General features: G+C 42.6%; 2 protein-coding genes across 5 annotated transcripts in view; both read left to right on the top strand.

Annotated features, from left to right (window-relative positions):
* Window positions 1-1,517, top strand: part of aqr (aquarius intron-binding spliceosomal factor) — a 49,265-nt gene extending 47,748 nt beyond the window's left edge. The window contains exons 35-36 of the mRNA XM_037071768.1: window positions 76-186; window positions 1,075-1,517. Of these exons, the coding sequence (XP_036927663.1) occupies window positions 76-186; window positions 1,075-1,344 (381 nt within the window). The 3' untranslated portion in view covers window positions 1,345-1,517. The remainder of the gene's footprint in view (window positions 1-75; window positions 187-1,074) is intronic.
* A 5,739-nt stretch (window positions 1,518-7,256) lies between these two features.
* The window catches only part of LOC119004434 (actin, alpha cardiac muscle 1), a 9,612-nt gene continuing 3,607 nt past the window's right edge, over window positions 7,257-13,261 (top strand). For 2 of the 4 annotated variants that reach the window (XM_037071344.1, XM_037071342.1), the window contains exon 1: window positions 13,112-13,261. This exon is cut by the window's right edge. The gene's annotated coding sequence lies outside the window, so the exon portion shown is untranslated. Of the gene's footprint in view, window positions 7,366-13,111 lie in introns of those variants that run through there. The other 2 variants (XM_037071345.1, XM_037071343.1) reach the window with 2 other exon arrangements.

The following is a 13,261-nucleotide window of genomic DNA, read 5'->3' as shown; positions in this document are numbered from 1 at the left end:
TCACTGTCATTCCTTTTGCATCACAGTGTTGATTCAAAACAATCTTATCTTTCTTTTTTTGTTTCCCTCACTCAGAGAGATGCATCTGGACAGCCAGACCAAATCATCAAGAACATGCCAGAGATGGCAAACCTGGTGTACAATATGTACATGCACATGATCCAGACCTCCCAGAAGTACAGACAGGTAAAAAAAAAAAAAAAAAACATTGATGAATACAGAAATGCAGAGTGTCAAAAACATGCAGCAGTGCAATACTGTCACTGTTTCATAGTAATGTCTACCCAAAATTGTCTCAGATGTATCATAGAGGTGAGGTTCTTTTACTATGATTTACATTATACTAGCACATTATCTCTGTCTGTAACATTATTGAAGCCTTGAAATCTCAACATTGTGTCCTACTCACTTTTTTTGGTATTTTTTAGTTTTAAACTTTAATGCAGCAGAGTAAATAGGTCAGATGTGAGAGAAATCTTGTAGACAAGCATGTGGAGAATTAACAGGCCACAAGCCAAGCATAGAAAGAGTTGCTTCCTCTAAAGAAGAGGAACTCAGGTGATTTTTACTCTGCAAGCAGTTTCATATATTCTCTCCTGTGCTAATTTAAAGAAAACGGCTTACGACACAACTTTGTTTTGAGAGTATATACACTATCTAGTCCCAGTAGAATGCAGCCAGATATCTCAAAGCCTACCTCCAAAAAAGTGTCCCAATAATTTGCAAATAGTTTTTGACATATTCCCAATTAAAAACAGCACAAAGGACATATATTTAATGTTTTCATTCAAAATTGGGAAAGTCATGGAATGGTTCAAAAAACACATTTGGAATGTTTTTAAGGTAAACGTATTTATTGCTAACAGGTGGATAGTTTCATGATTGGGTATAGAAAGGGCATCCTCGAAAGGCACAATTGTTCACAAGCAAAGGTTCACCACTTGAGTAGATTCAAATGACTGCATTCAGTTTTTGTTTACATTTTAGTGTCTCCGCTATTTTGAAATGCAGGTTTGTTTAGTCAAAATACATTAAAGGTGGACTCATTCTTCCTCATTTCATTTCCTTTTTTAGCAGCAACAGCAGAAAATGGCTCTGCCTCCACAACAAAGCAAGACAGATAAGGTGGCCGAGAAAGCGCCTGCCAATACTGAGGAGCCGCAGGAAGAAACCCCCATGGAGCAGGAAACCCCAGAAGGAGAGGCAAGTGCGGAGCCAACCTCGGAGGACACCGGCGAAGAGAAAGGAAGTCCAGATGAAGCCGAACATGCCAAGATGCCCGAGCATCCGGGCAGAGACAGCGACAGTGACGGGGAGGACAGTGGAGGAGAGCAGGAGCAGTAGTGTCCACATACAGTATGTCTACTGTCTAATTATTAAGGGGACCAAGTGGACCGTCCCTCGAGAACAGATCTGTGATGCTGAATTTGTTCCCAGTGATAATGTTTCTCTTTTTCTAGAAAATGTGATTTTGTAACCATCAGTACTTTTTTATTAAAACAAATGAAAATCCCTCATTGTCTGTGACATATTTTACTGTATGTGCACCCACCAGAGCCTATAATACTCTTTAAGAGACTCTAATCTACATCCCTCTCACACGCACACATTGACAATCAAACAGTGTATAGTCAACATGTTTTAAGCTGCCTTGTATCTCTGTCATGATACTTATATCCATTCATCTGTTTCTCCTTTCTGCTTTAAGTACAACTCAAATCTGATTGGCTCAGCCTATACCAGCTACACAAGCTGCGACTAAGCTGCATTTGTAGGTCACTCACTTCACCCAAGGGCCAGTGTGCATGCTGGGGGATTTCAACTTACCCTCTAGATGTACACAGCCACTCAACCAGGAAGCCATGAAGTCCTCTGCCATTCATAACTTTGGAGTGTTAACGGCTCAGTTCTCCGCAAAATAAGTTCCTATCAGCGACATCGTGGTTGAAGCTTGATGGCCACATTTAAGCAAATGATTTGAAGTTTAAAAACTTGTTAATATCAAAACAGCCTTTCAAAAACCAAGTTCAAACCCTGGTCTTAGCAATTTAAAGATAAATCCACTTAAAATGAGGAGGTTAAAGCAGTCCACAGCCCTGCAGGCAACAACACAGACTGGAAATTCATTCATTATCATGCACCAGAGGTTGGTCGTTGTTACATCATACCTCAGGCAGGCTTGGGACTACAGGTCAGCTGCACAGCTGCTCTTGCCTGGGCCAGCCTAAAAGACCTGATGGAGAACCATGTGTTGATAGATGTGGAGAGACATATTTTCCACATTCAGTCAAGTGTGGAGCCATGTAATGTCTATTTTTCCCATCTCCTGAGAGCAGGGCCACGCGGGGTCGAAGGGAGAGTTTTGGAGCAGTAGACGATGCCTTTCTGTCGACTGAGGAGAGGATTAGAATGGGAGGTTAGATGAGGGAGATAATCTCTGTCGGCTGAGGCTGCACCTACGAATTAGTTTTGACACAGAGCCCACGAGAGCAAATATACTGTAGCACATGATGCTGAAATACCTCGCAAACGAGCATCACCGAAACGTATTTTAGTGTCACATATGTATGACCAATTAGTCCTCTACTAACCCATGACAGCAGGCATACTTTTTTTCCTGAGTCACATGAATGTCTGCATTGTGCAATTTCCTCCCTCCCCTTCAGCCCTTCCACTCACTAACTTTCTGTTTTTCTCCCAGCTGGCCTCTTGAGAATTCAGTCGCCCGTGGTACCTTATTGTAGTGAATTAGAGCTAACTGGTGGGAAGTGGCCATCGCTCCCACACAGCATCTCGGCGAGTCTCGAGCAGGACCTCGGGCTGTGAGCAGGACGGAGATCAGGACCTCGGTTCCTTCCAGAACGTTTCTCTGCTGAAGGTGAACATGTCTTTTATAATCACACGACAGGTATTCATTAGGTTAATAGTTATTTTGCAAACGCTTGCACTCCTAACCCTTTGCTCTTGGCTGAGATGTCAGAGACTAACAGCATGCGGTAAAACATAATTTTGGTCATGATGTGTTTTCTGTACAGTGACTGTTTTGTGACGCATGACATTTTGTAATTCAAGATGTTTTTATACATGTTTGTGATTAAAGGGTTTTGTAATACATTTAACATGTAAAAAAGCCAGATATATGATATGCAAGAGGAAGAAAGAAGAAGAACAGTGCAAAGAGCTGAAGCGTTTTATTTGAAGTTTGAGGCTACGACAGAGGTCAGAGTCCAGTTGTCCCGGCTGTTCAGTCTTATTCTGGCCTGAGAATAATTGTATTTCCTTTTTTTTCCATTGTGAAGGCGTTCCCCAAAAGCACGGGATCCACCGTGGGACACACTCGTGTTGAATGTGTAATTTATTGCCCAACCCTACGTGACAGTAGTGTCACAACAGGAAATTACACATTACACGGAGTCAAGACAGTAGTGCCTGGAGGGGGGAAGGATCTGACCATTGTGTCTTAAAGCTAGAACAGACTCGGGGAATCAGTGTGACAGCGCACAACACTTTCACAGTCATAAAACCATCAGCTCTGCAATCTCAACTTCAAGGCTGGGCCTCGGGGCTAGATTTTTTTTTTCTGGTGGATTTTAAAACACACACACAAAAAAGCTCCTCTTGCTTCATATTGCATTCCTTGGAAAAACAATGTTTCACTGTAGCAACCGTCTAAACATATGTTTCTGTTATTCTTTGCATAAATCATCAGGTGGTGGTGGTGGGGGGGGGGGTTAACACATTGTACAGCTTCTCCAATTAGCAGTTTTTCATCACGGATCAACAGAAGGCATTTTTATAGCTCGAAAATAGCAGCACATCATTTCTCCTGGGCTGCCGTTTGTTACCGGTGCTGACAGATAAAGTAATGCTCATTAACAAAGTTATGCATGATCTCTGCTGATCTGCTATTAGTGAGTGACTAATGTGCCAGCGCCAGTCTTCAACGCCGTGTAAGTGGGCGGCCTGTTGAACTCGACGGGCAGACAGGCCTGGCTGTTATTGCTTGAGGTTGCCAGCTTATCGTGCTTTGTCAAGGCCACTGCCTAATCCTGACAAGTACATCCAGATCATCAACAGGGCACGTTTCAATCTGATAATCTCCTATCATCACTGATGAGGCGCGGCTGCTCACAGGGACCGCGCCTCTGATGCTATTGTAGTGACTGATGCGCTGTCAGCTACATCTCAGTGCTCTTCTGCCAGACTCCCTCCTCAAGTCTAATAATCTGTCAGCAGTATTAATGCATAAAAAGGAACATTTCAACCTGGGTGTAAAATTACCCAGATCTTCTGCACAGCTTCCGGATTGTCTGGCCCATAGAGTGTGTGCACTAGAGAATTCCAAATGCCCTTTGCTAACTTGTATGGGAGTAAAACAATTACATTTTTGCAGCTCTGCTAGACTTTCCAAATGCCAGCTTATGGGGGAAAAAACAATTGCAAAACTGACATTTCCTTCTGTGTGGCGGAACTGTTGGTGGATGTAGTTGAATGGAAAGAAAAGTTACAAAAAAGGTCAGGATTTTTTTTGTTGAGTAGCTGGGTGATGATTTCTGGAAAGAGACATTGCTGTTGAGCTTTTCTAACGTAGTTTTTTGCACTTTGAGCTCCTCGAGCCGAGCGCCACCTATTTCTGATTTCTGATATTCGAGAGAAAGCAGTCTCCAAAACAGTCTAATCTTTGAATTTGGGGTGAACTGTCCCTTTAACTGGCTTTGCAAAGCATTCTGTCCACTTTGATTAGCTAACTCACATCTTCCCCTCTTCCTCCCAGTCCAAGATGGCCAGTATCGGCTCATGTTTCTGGTGCCTCGTCTGGCTGGTGGTCCTGCTGGCCATCGGCTGGCCCCTCAGCATCACCTTAGGGAGCCTCTACGGCCTCGTCTGCCCCCTCACCACCTGCCTCGGCCTTGACCGACTCTCTGATCTACTCCTGGAGGGGGCCAACCTGGGCCGAACCTGCGCCAACAACATGAGGCACGGCAAGCCCCTGTGTTGAGATCCTTCCCGAGCGACTGGGATCAGAAATCTAAGTGGCTGCAGAGAGAGAGCCTTCAGAACTGTTCATGTCTTTTTTATGTGAAGAGATGTCCTGAGATGATCGGCCCTCGGTGTAGTGAGGAACTTTACGGCAACTTACGTAACAAAAAAAGGTCCAGAAGGTCCGGAAAATGGATTCCGCTCATTCTGTTAACATGTAATTAACCATGGATTTTTAAATTTGTATGGGTTTGTCAGGAAGGAAATAGGCTTTGTGTTCATGGTCTGTGTTTGCAGTTGAATTCACGACGACACTGCGAGGGGAAGATAAGAATGAAAAACGGCAAATTTAACAATGGAAACGCTTAGACTTGTAAATGACTGTATGGAAACTCATAATGCGATTAAAACTGCTTTGAACTTGCCCTCTGTGTTGTGTCGACTGACTTATTGTAAACGCCGCTCAGTGGAAAATCCATGTTGTGACACTTTAAGGTGAAGGTAAATAAGGGAGATAGAGAAAAGGCTGGAGATATGAACAGATGTATTTGTAGCCTTTCCTTCAAGAAGTGTGTTTACCTGCTTTTGTGTATTTAGGACCGTAGAGTTTGGAGCTTACATGAAGTATGGGAAGATAATTTAGTCTCATTGCCAGATTAACAATCAACTTTCTTTCTCTAGAGTTGCTCAGCCCACTGTTAACTTCACGGTATGGTAAGGTATAGACTACACATTACAGTTTTATGCAAGAATTTGAAAAATGCCTTAATGTGTACCCTGTTTTAAAGGCCCAACACTGACTTTCTTCAACAGTTTATCTCTGGGCATAGAAGATTTCTAAATTCAACTGTTCAATTACAAGTATCAATTACATAGTCAAAAGTCATCTTGGATGATGAAGAGTGATGTTCGAGTTCAAATCAGGATCTAAGAGGCCAAGTTCGACTGTAATTTTGAAATGTTCGGTTACAGCCTCACAGTAAAAACGAAGATTTCTTTTCATTGACCATGGACAAGACAGAGACAAAAATAGTTTTACAGTTGTTTAGCTGCAAGTGGTCGACTGCTTCTGTAGGCCGTCAGCTAAACTAGAAAGCACTCAGACGGCGAGTGTGAAAGTAAAGTGACGGAGCGGCTCAAAGTGTGAGACAGCTGCTAACTCCAGGAGACAGACTGCAAAATAATATATGAAATCTCAAGCAAAACCTGTAAAACTTCGACATACCGTCTGAATCGGCGCGACCTGCTGGCTCAAAGATTTTGACGGCTTCTCGTCATTCAATCACTGGTTCGGAGAATGACGGTCTTAAGAGGTCTTTTTGAGAATCCAGCTAGGCTTAACGAGTTACCCTTTCCATGAAAGTTTTGAGGATTTGGATTCAGAGTTCTGACCTCTTCTTCCACTCCGAGACTGGAACCTTTGAACGCAAACATCTAAAGTAAAGATGACGTTTCAGCGCTCTGAAGAATCCAGTGGTTCAAAGTGCTGGATGGCTGCACTGAAGTTTTGACACTGTGGGTTTCGTGCCTGAGAAAGTTATTGAATTTTGAAAGGCAGCACCCAGAGGAGAGGGTGAGGAGTTCTCAGCGAGGAGCTTTGAATTTGTAACCATTATGTGCCGGTATTGTAAATGCATAAAGACAGGAGCAAGTTCATTTCATGGCGGTCGATGAGAAGAGTGCACAAGGCAAATTAACCCAAAAATACAAGAACTATTTGACTTAAATATATTTTGAATACATTTGGATTGATGTACAAATACCTCCTGCAAGCAACTGCTCTTTTTCCTGTGCTGAAAATTTCCCCTGTTCATTATTATTATATATTTGTGCATTAATGTAAACGCATAATTTGACTGTGGCAGTTGGCTGAAGTGGAGCTCATTTTAAACTGTTTTGCAAAGTACTGCAACAAATGATTATTTTGAGAAAGATTAATCTGGAAATTGTTTTCTCCTTCCTTTATCAAAATAGTAGTATGGCAAATGCTCTCTCTCAATCCCAACTAACTGATTCATTTGATTCAGCTACACTTGTATAATCCATCGCTTAGTCACGTTTATAGCAAAATATCATATTTTATACACTCATTGCCACTTGCTTATTGAATGAATAAATAGGTGTGGAATTCACAAATAAAATAACCTTTGTGTTACAAAATCTATTTTCAGGAGGCAAAAGGATCATTTTTTCACAAAAAAAAAAAAAAAAAGGCGGTGTTCAACATGTTGGGAAATATACGTATTTGTGCCTTTGCCGAGAGTTAGTGGGAATCAATCACTGTCATGTCTGTATGCTAAATATGAAGCTGGAGCTAGCATGTGGTTAGCTTAGTTTAACATGAAGACTGGAGAAAACGGGAGCAACTAGCTCGGCTAAATCAAGGTGTGTCGTGTTTAATCCGTGCAAATATCAAAGTGTGAAAACAACAAATGTTAGTTAATCAAAATGAGATAGAATGTGTTAGTTAGTTAATTAGTTAGCTAGCTTCAGAGGTGTTGATTATTTCTAGCCAGTGGGTCTTCATGCTAAGCTAACTCTAACGTGTCCTAGCTGTAGCTTTAGCACACAAATGTGTGAGTGGTAGACTATCAACCTTCTCAGAAAGACAACAATTAAGTGTGTTTCCCTAAATGTCTAAGTATTTATTTAAGTTTTGATCAATTCTTAGTTGTATCAATGTTTTTTAATTCATGTTTTACTAAACCTGAGCTACATTCTGATATCCTTCCCTGCGCTCCATCCCAATTTTTTTTTTTCTCGTGTCCGTGCTAAATCAGCTGCCGTGAAACTTTAGCTTTGACCTTAAGTCAAGTTAGGTCCGTGCTATTATACCATGCGGTTCCCTCAGAGGGAGATGAGGCTATGTTTAATTCCATTTCTTTAAGGCTAGTTGTTAGTTTCAACCCCGGTGACTCAACCGAGTGTGCTCTGAGCTATCATGACAAACAGGGGAGGGGAGCGCTTGTGCTTCACCAAACATTTTAGAGGAAATATCATGGTAAATTACCATTTTCATCTGGCACATACTAATTTGTCGACCTTAAGTCACCTTTGGCTGCATCGCTGCTGTCGGGGGTCCATTTGGCTTTCGCTTCAGCGGAGCTCTGTTGAGCTTCGAGGGGGCCGGTGCTAATGTTGCTCACAGGAGTTGATTTTTCGTGAAAATAACAGTTTTATTTCCTGCTGGTTTTTGTCCGCTCCATTATTTTGAGCCTCTGAAGTAACTGGTGCAATACAATATCAGGGAAAATGATCCTAAAGTCAAGCGGTAATGTGGACTGTATTCTAGTACTGTGCTTAACTACAGTTTGGAGGTACTTTTACTTCACTTGAGCATGTCCGTTTTCTGCTGCTTCGTATTTCAACACTACATTTCAGAGAGACACACTGCACCACCGTACTGTGTATTACTCCCGTCATAGCAGTGTGCCCCTTACGCTCCGTATTGATTTTAAATTCTTACTGATCACTTTAGAGCAGCGAATGGCCTTGCTCCAGATTATATCAAGGAATTTATTGACTCCCTCTGTCCATGGACGTTCCCTGAGATCTGCTGTGTTATATACGTAGGTTCCTGGCGCGTGTCCTAAGGTGACCGGGCCTTTGCCTGTTAGAGCCCCCCGAGGCTGTGAAACGCACCTATTGAGTTGGGACAAGCAAACATTAAGATCTCTTAAATGTCTTCGGAAAACCTTCCATTATAGGAAAGTGTTATTGAATATGTCATTTTGAGCTGGAATTTAAGTTTTATGTTATGTAAAAAGATACAAATCTTCTTTTCAGGGAGGGTTTTTAAACATTTATATCAAAAACGGGTGGAAATATTTAGAAAATACGCAATAGATGCTGTATGGCAAATTGGTGCATGACTTATTATCTTACTTTATTTACTGGGGACAAAAGTGCCATACTTAAAGCAATGCCTTATTGATCCCAAAGGAAGGATTCTCTATAGAGGCTGGTGTAGATCTGGCTTCATAACAGCATCCCTGAAGCAGACTGGGGGGTAGGGGGGTGAATATTGCAATTAAGCAGTTAAACAGTTTGAATATTATGCAAGACTGTCAGAGAGCAAAAGACTATTTAGCTGAACTTCCTCTGGGCGTGGTTTTTGGGGTATACTTTGCTTTAAAAAAAACTCACAAGCCTCCCTATCAGTTTTTGAGTGGATCCCCGCATTCTCCGCTCCCACACCGAAATAGCTCAGGATTCAACACTCAGGGACCCCTCTGAAAGACGAAAATACCAAAATACTCTTGCTGCGCAGCCTACCTACAAATCTGGGTAGCTGTCTATTTTGTAGCTTATTCAAATTCGACTCATGAATATTTCATTGCCAATCCGAAAGCGCCTTTTAACCTCATTTTCCTAACCCCTCGCTGTTTGACTGACAAAACTCACTCAGCCCCTCATAAATGTAGTTATAATCTGAGACAAATTCATTGAAAGAAAAAAAAAAAAAGAGGAAGAAGAAGAAATGAGGTGGCCAATGCCCGAATGTGCACTGCAATATTTATGCGACTGTCATGTGAGACCTAGTTAGATTGCTTTTTTGTCATCTGCCCAGTCCTGCTCCCAAACGTCCCGAGGATAGAAGCCACTCGCCAAAAAAAAAAAAAAAAAGAAGAAAAAAAAAAGCCTGGTTTTTAAACTTTCTCAGCTTTTTCCTCACAGAAGTCCTGGCAGAGTGTGCGGCAGGCGACGGGGCCTCGAAGCCAAGCTGGCGGTGACTTACTGAGAGAGAGATAGGGAGGGGAGGGAGGGGAGGGAGGCAAGCTGGTGAATTTTTGCATTGGGGATTTTAAACCTGCCATGGAAAAAAGCCTCCTCCTACTGGCTGCAAGGGAGACCTGGGAGGCAGAGAGCGAGAAGAGAGGTACACTCCTCCCCCGTTCAATTAACCACACACTGCTCTGTAATTTCACCCTCGCGAAAACACACTCAAACACACAACGGTGGAGTGGGTACATTGGTAAAATGGCGGTGTAAGAGGGAAACAAGAGGAGAAGCTTTTGCCTGGTTTCTAGTTTCCCTAATGAGGAACTTAAGGGAGTTTTTTTTTTTTTTTTTTTTTTGATGAGGGCTGGAGATGCTGGTGCAGTGCTGGATCTTCCACTGAGGACACTGAAGTCATGTCCTCAGTATTTGTTCTTCTAGGAATGGAATGGAATGGAATTGGGGGTTTAGTTACATTAGAGGGAACTCACTTCTATGGTAAAGACCCTAAAGATGGTGGGACTTTAACAGGCTGATTTAAAGGGATATTCCGGCATACGTTTAATCCATGCCCCCCCCCCCCCCCCGATAGATCAAGTTTTCTGACCGCTAGCGTATGTAGTTTTAGCAACCTCCGAAAAGACTGCATGATAACAATACACTGCAGTCTATGCCTCCAGCAAGAAACCGCCATCAAAAAGCCACTCATAGCCACAAATAATGATCAGAACAGCACCAAACTTCAGCAACAGTACAAATAGGATCCCAGCACATAGTTCGAGTTAGTTCATAGTTGCTTGGGACATAGACTGCTGTGTATTGTTATCGTGCGTTATTTCTGAGGTTGCTAAAACTACATAAGCTATTGGTCAGAAAACTTGATTTCTTGAGGGGGGTCTTACTCTGTGTCACGGTGTGTTAGACAATGTATTACGCCAGAATATCCCTTTAAGAATTTCCACCATGATGCAGTTGGATAATAAACATACAAACTTGTATATAGACCTTCACCAGCTCTTAAACATTTCACTCTCCGTACTGGCACAGACTTATTGTCCGAGCCAATTGCATCACAGATAATCATAAAACTACAGAAAAAAAACAATCTCAAACTGTGCATTTTAGGAATGTCAGACGTGTCTAGAGACCGTGGAGAGTATTGCTGATAATGAACGGCCAGCCATTTTCCTGTATGACTGCAGCCAAACTGACAGGGATCCAAGCTCTGTCCTCCTTTGAGGTAGCCAACGGAAGACTTTGACGCGAGCCAGCAGCTTGTCACTCAGTATGCAGTGCACGGGCCAGAGAGAGGACACCCAATTTTCACCGAGCAATATGTCTTCTCTCTGCTGTGACCTTTAAATGGCCCCGGACGCTCGACACGGATAAATGCGCCATGTTGGAAAAAGAACAAAGTGCTTTCAGACCATTTGTATTGAGCGCGTCTTTTTGATGAACAGCTACAAATGCTACAATACGGCGTGGGGGACATTCCTATATATGTGCACATTATTGATTTAGGCACAAAACCTTGCCTGCATCAGGCAAATGACTTCCCCTCAGGGTTCTTTAAAAGGGTTTGCACTCTGTTTATGATGTGAAACTCCCATAGAAAAATCAATATGTTTTTTTGTTCTGGACAGTTTTGTCCTTATTATCTCATCTCCACTGCTATGTAATGAGCACGATCTCCTGGGGGGGGCGGATTGGTGATGGAAGGTAGGAGGAGAATGATCATGCCACAATGATTTAAACTCAGTAACAGCAGCAGCAGCTAAAGTGAAAGTCACACTACACAGGACTATTTGAGCAGCCTCCAAGTGCGTCTGTGTCTAATCCAGGCACAGTCATGAGCCACCAATGGAAAAAAGAGGTAAGCGCTTGAATAATGTTTTTTTTTTTTTTTTTTTTTAAAGGGGGTTAAATATCAAGGCACAAGGACATGTTGAAAGTAGTTGCCCACCTTTTCCCCTCTTGATCTTTACAGCCCTGCTCTCCACGGACAGACTTCACTAAGCTGCGGTCATAAAACGTTAACATTATTTGAATACTGGGGCAAAAGGATGCTCAAAGCAGACCACAGCCTACCATTCATTACGTAAGACCAAAACAAAGAGTCACACAGTGAAGGGTTATGGCTCGGGGTCGGGTGACAGCAGCATATGATTCATGGCTCGCTGTGCCCTTTTGTCTTGTCCTCCTTGTGGTGGGACCATCCACTGCTCTTAGCCAATGTTATTTCGCAGCCTTCAGAGCTGGCTCGCCGTCCGTTTTAAGCAAACCGGCAATGTCATTTCCTGTGTCTTGTTCTTTCCTCAGTGCAGGAGTAAAGAAAGAATATGGCATGTGTCACAACAAGAGATGTTCCTTTTTCTTCATTGTTTTGATGTCACGGGAGGGGGAAAAAAACCCAAATGGTATCAGCATTGCTTTTGATTTATCTGTAAAGATTTGCGGAGGATTACATTACCTCTACTTTTCATTACATAAAAAAGGTAATTACTCGGCCAGTGGTTTGGTGTTTGAGGTACCGGGATGTGTTCGGACAGAGGAAGACAAATACGCCAAGGAGAATAAATTCAACGCACCGAGATAACCTTTGATATTGCACTCAGGCCACAGTGTTTCTCCCTGTAGACTGCACATTCATGCTCTAATTTGAATTCTCTGACATTGAAAATGTTTTAGTCCATGTCTGGTTCGCATTAGGATTTCTCTGGAATGAGTCAATAAAAAAGCAGAAAAATGCAAATGGGAAAACCAGAGAGCATGACTGGAGCATGGATCTTAATCATTTTTAAAAACATTTCCATACGTGGAGCATGTCACATGGCCACCGCGTCAATAAAAGTCCTTGCAGCTCATTATAATCATGGGAACTCATTGATTTTATGCAAATGTGTCTGCAAATAAATATCCTTTCATGTGCCGTATGGTGAGCCCAATACATTTGCTTGTGTGGCACGCTTATCTTGAAATTTAATGACCGCGGTTTCCAGTGGGGATCACACTGTACTAAAACGAGAATGTTTGGTCTGCAGCAGCGGCTTGCCCCCCTGAAATGTGGGGTCTGAAGCCTCTTAACAGCTGCCGACACCAGCTGTGTGGCACAAGTGGTCTCTCCATTTGGTACTGCAGGGCTGCATGTGTCCTGCCAGTCTAAACTCAGGAGACCTTGGGTCAGACACCAAACAAGTGGAATGAAAATGTTTTGAAAAATCGCTCTCACATGTAGGACCCCGTAAACGTACACAAACCGATTTGAAAAGATTTTGTCGATCTCGTCTGATAAGGATTTTTGCTTTGAGATGTTTTAATCCGGAAACATTTTTGTTGTTTGGCCTTTTCGTGGTTTTATTAGATAGGACAGGTGAAGGGTGACACGACACAGGGATGGGGGGGAGGGGGGAGAGGGGATGACACGCAGCAAAGGGCCACAGGATGGACTTGAATCCTGGGTCTGTGCAGGTCGAGGACACAGCCTCATTGTGTTGTATATGATTGGATTTGTTGTCTGATTTTTGAGTGTGAAAATACATCATTCCACTTTTTTTCTGGGGAC

This window comes from Acanthopagrus latus, chromosome 16, assembly GCF_904848185.1.
Source record: "Acanthopagrus latus isolate v.2019 chromosome 16, fAcaLat1.1, whole genome shotgun sequence".
NCBI classification, from domain to species: Eukaryota; Metazoa; Chordata; class Actinopteri; order Spariformes; family Sparidae; genus Acanthopagrus; species Acanthopagrus latus.
Note: the sequence above shows the minus strand (reverse complement) of the source record. Positions and strands in the feature narration are given on the sequence as shown.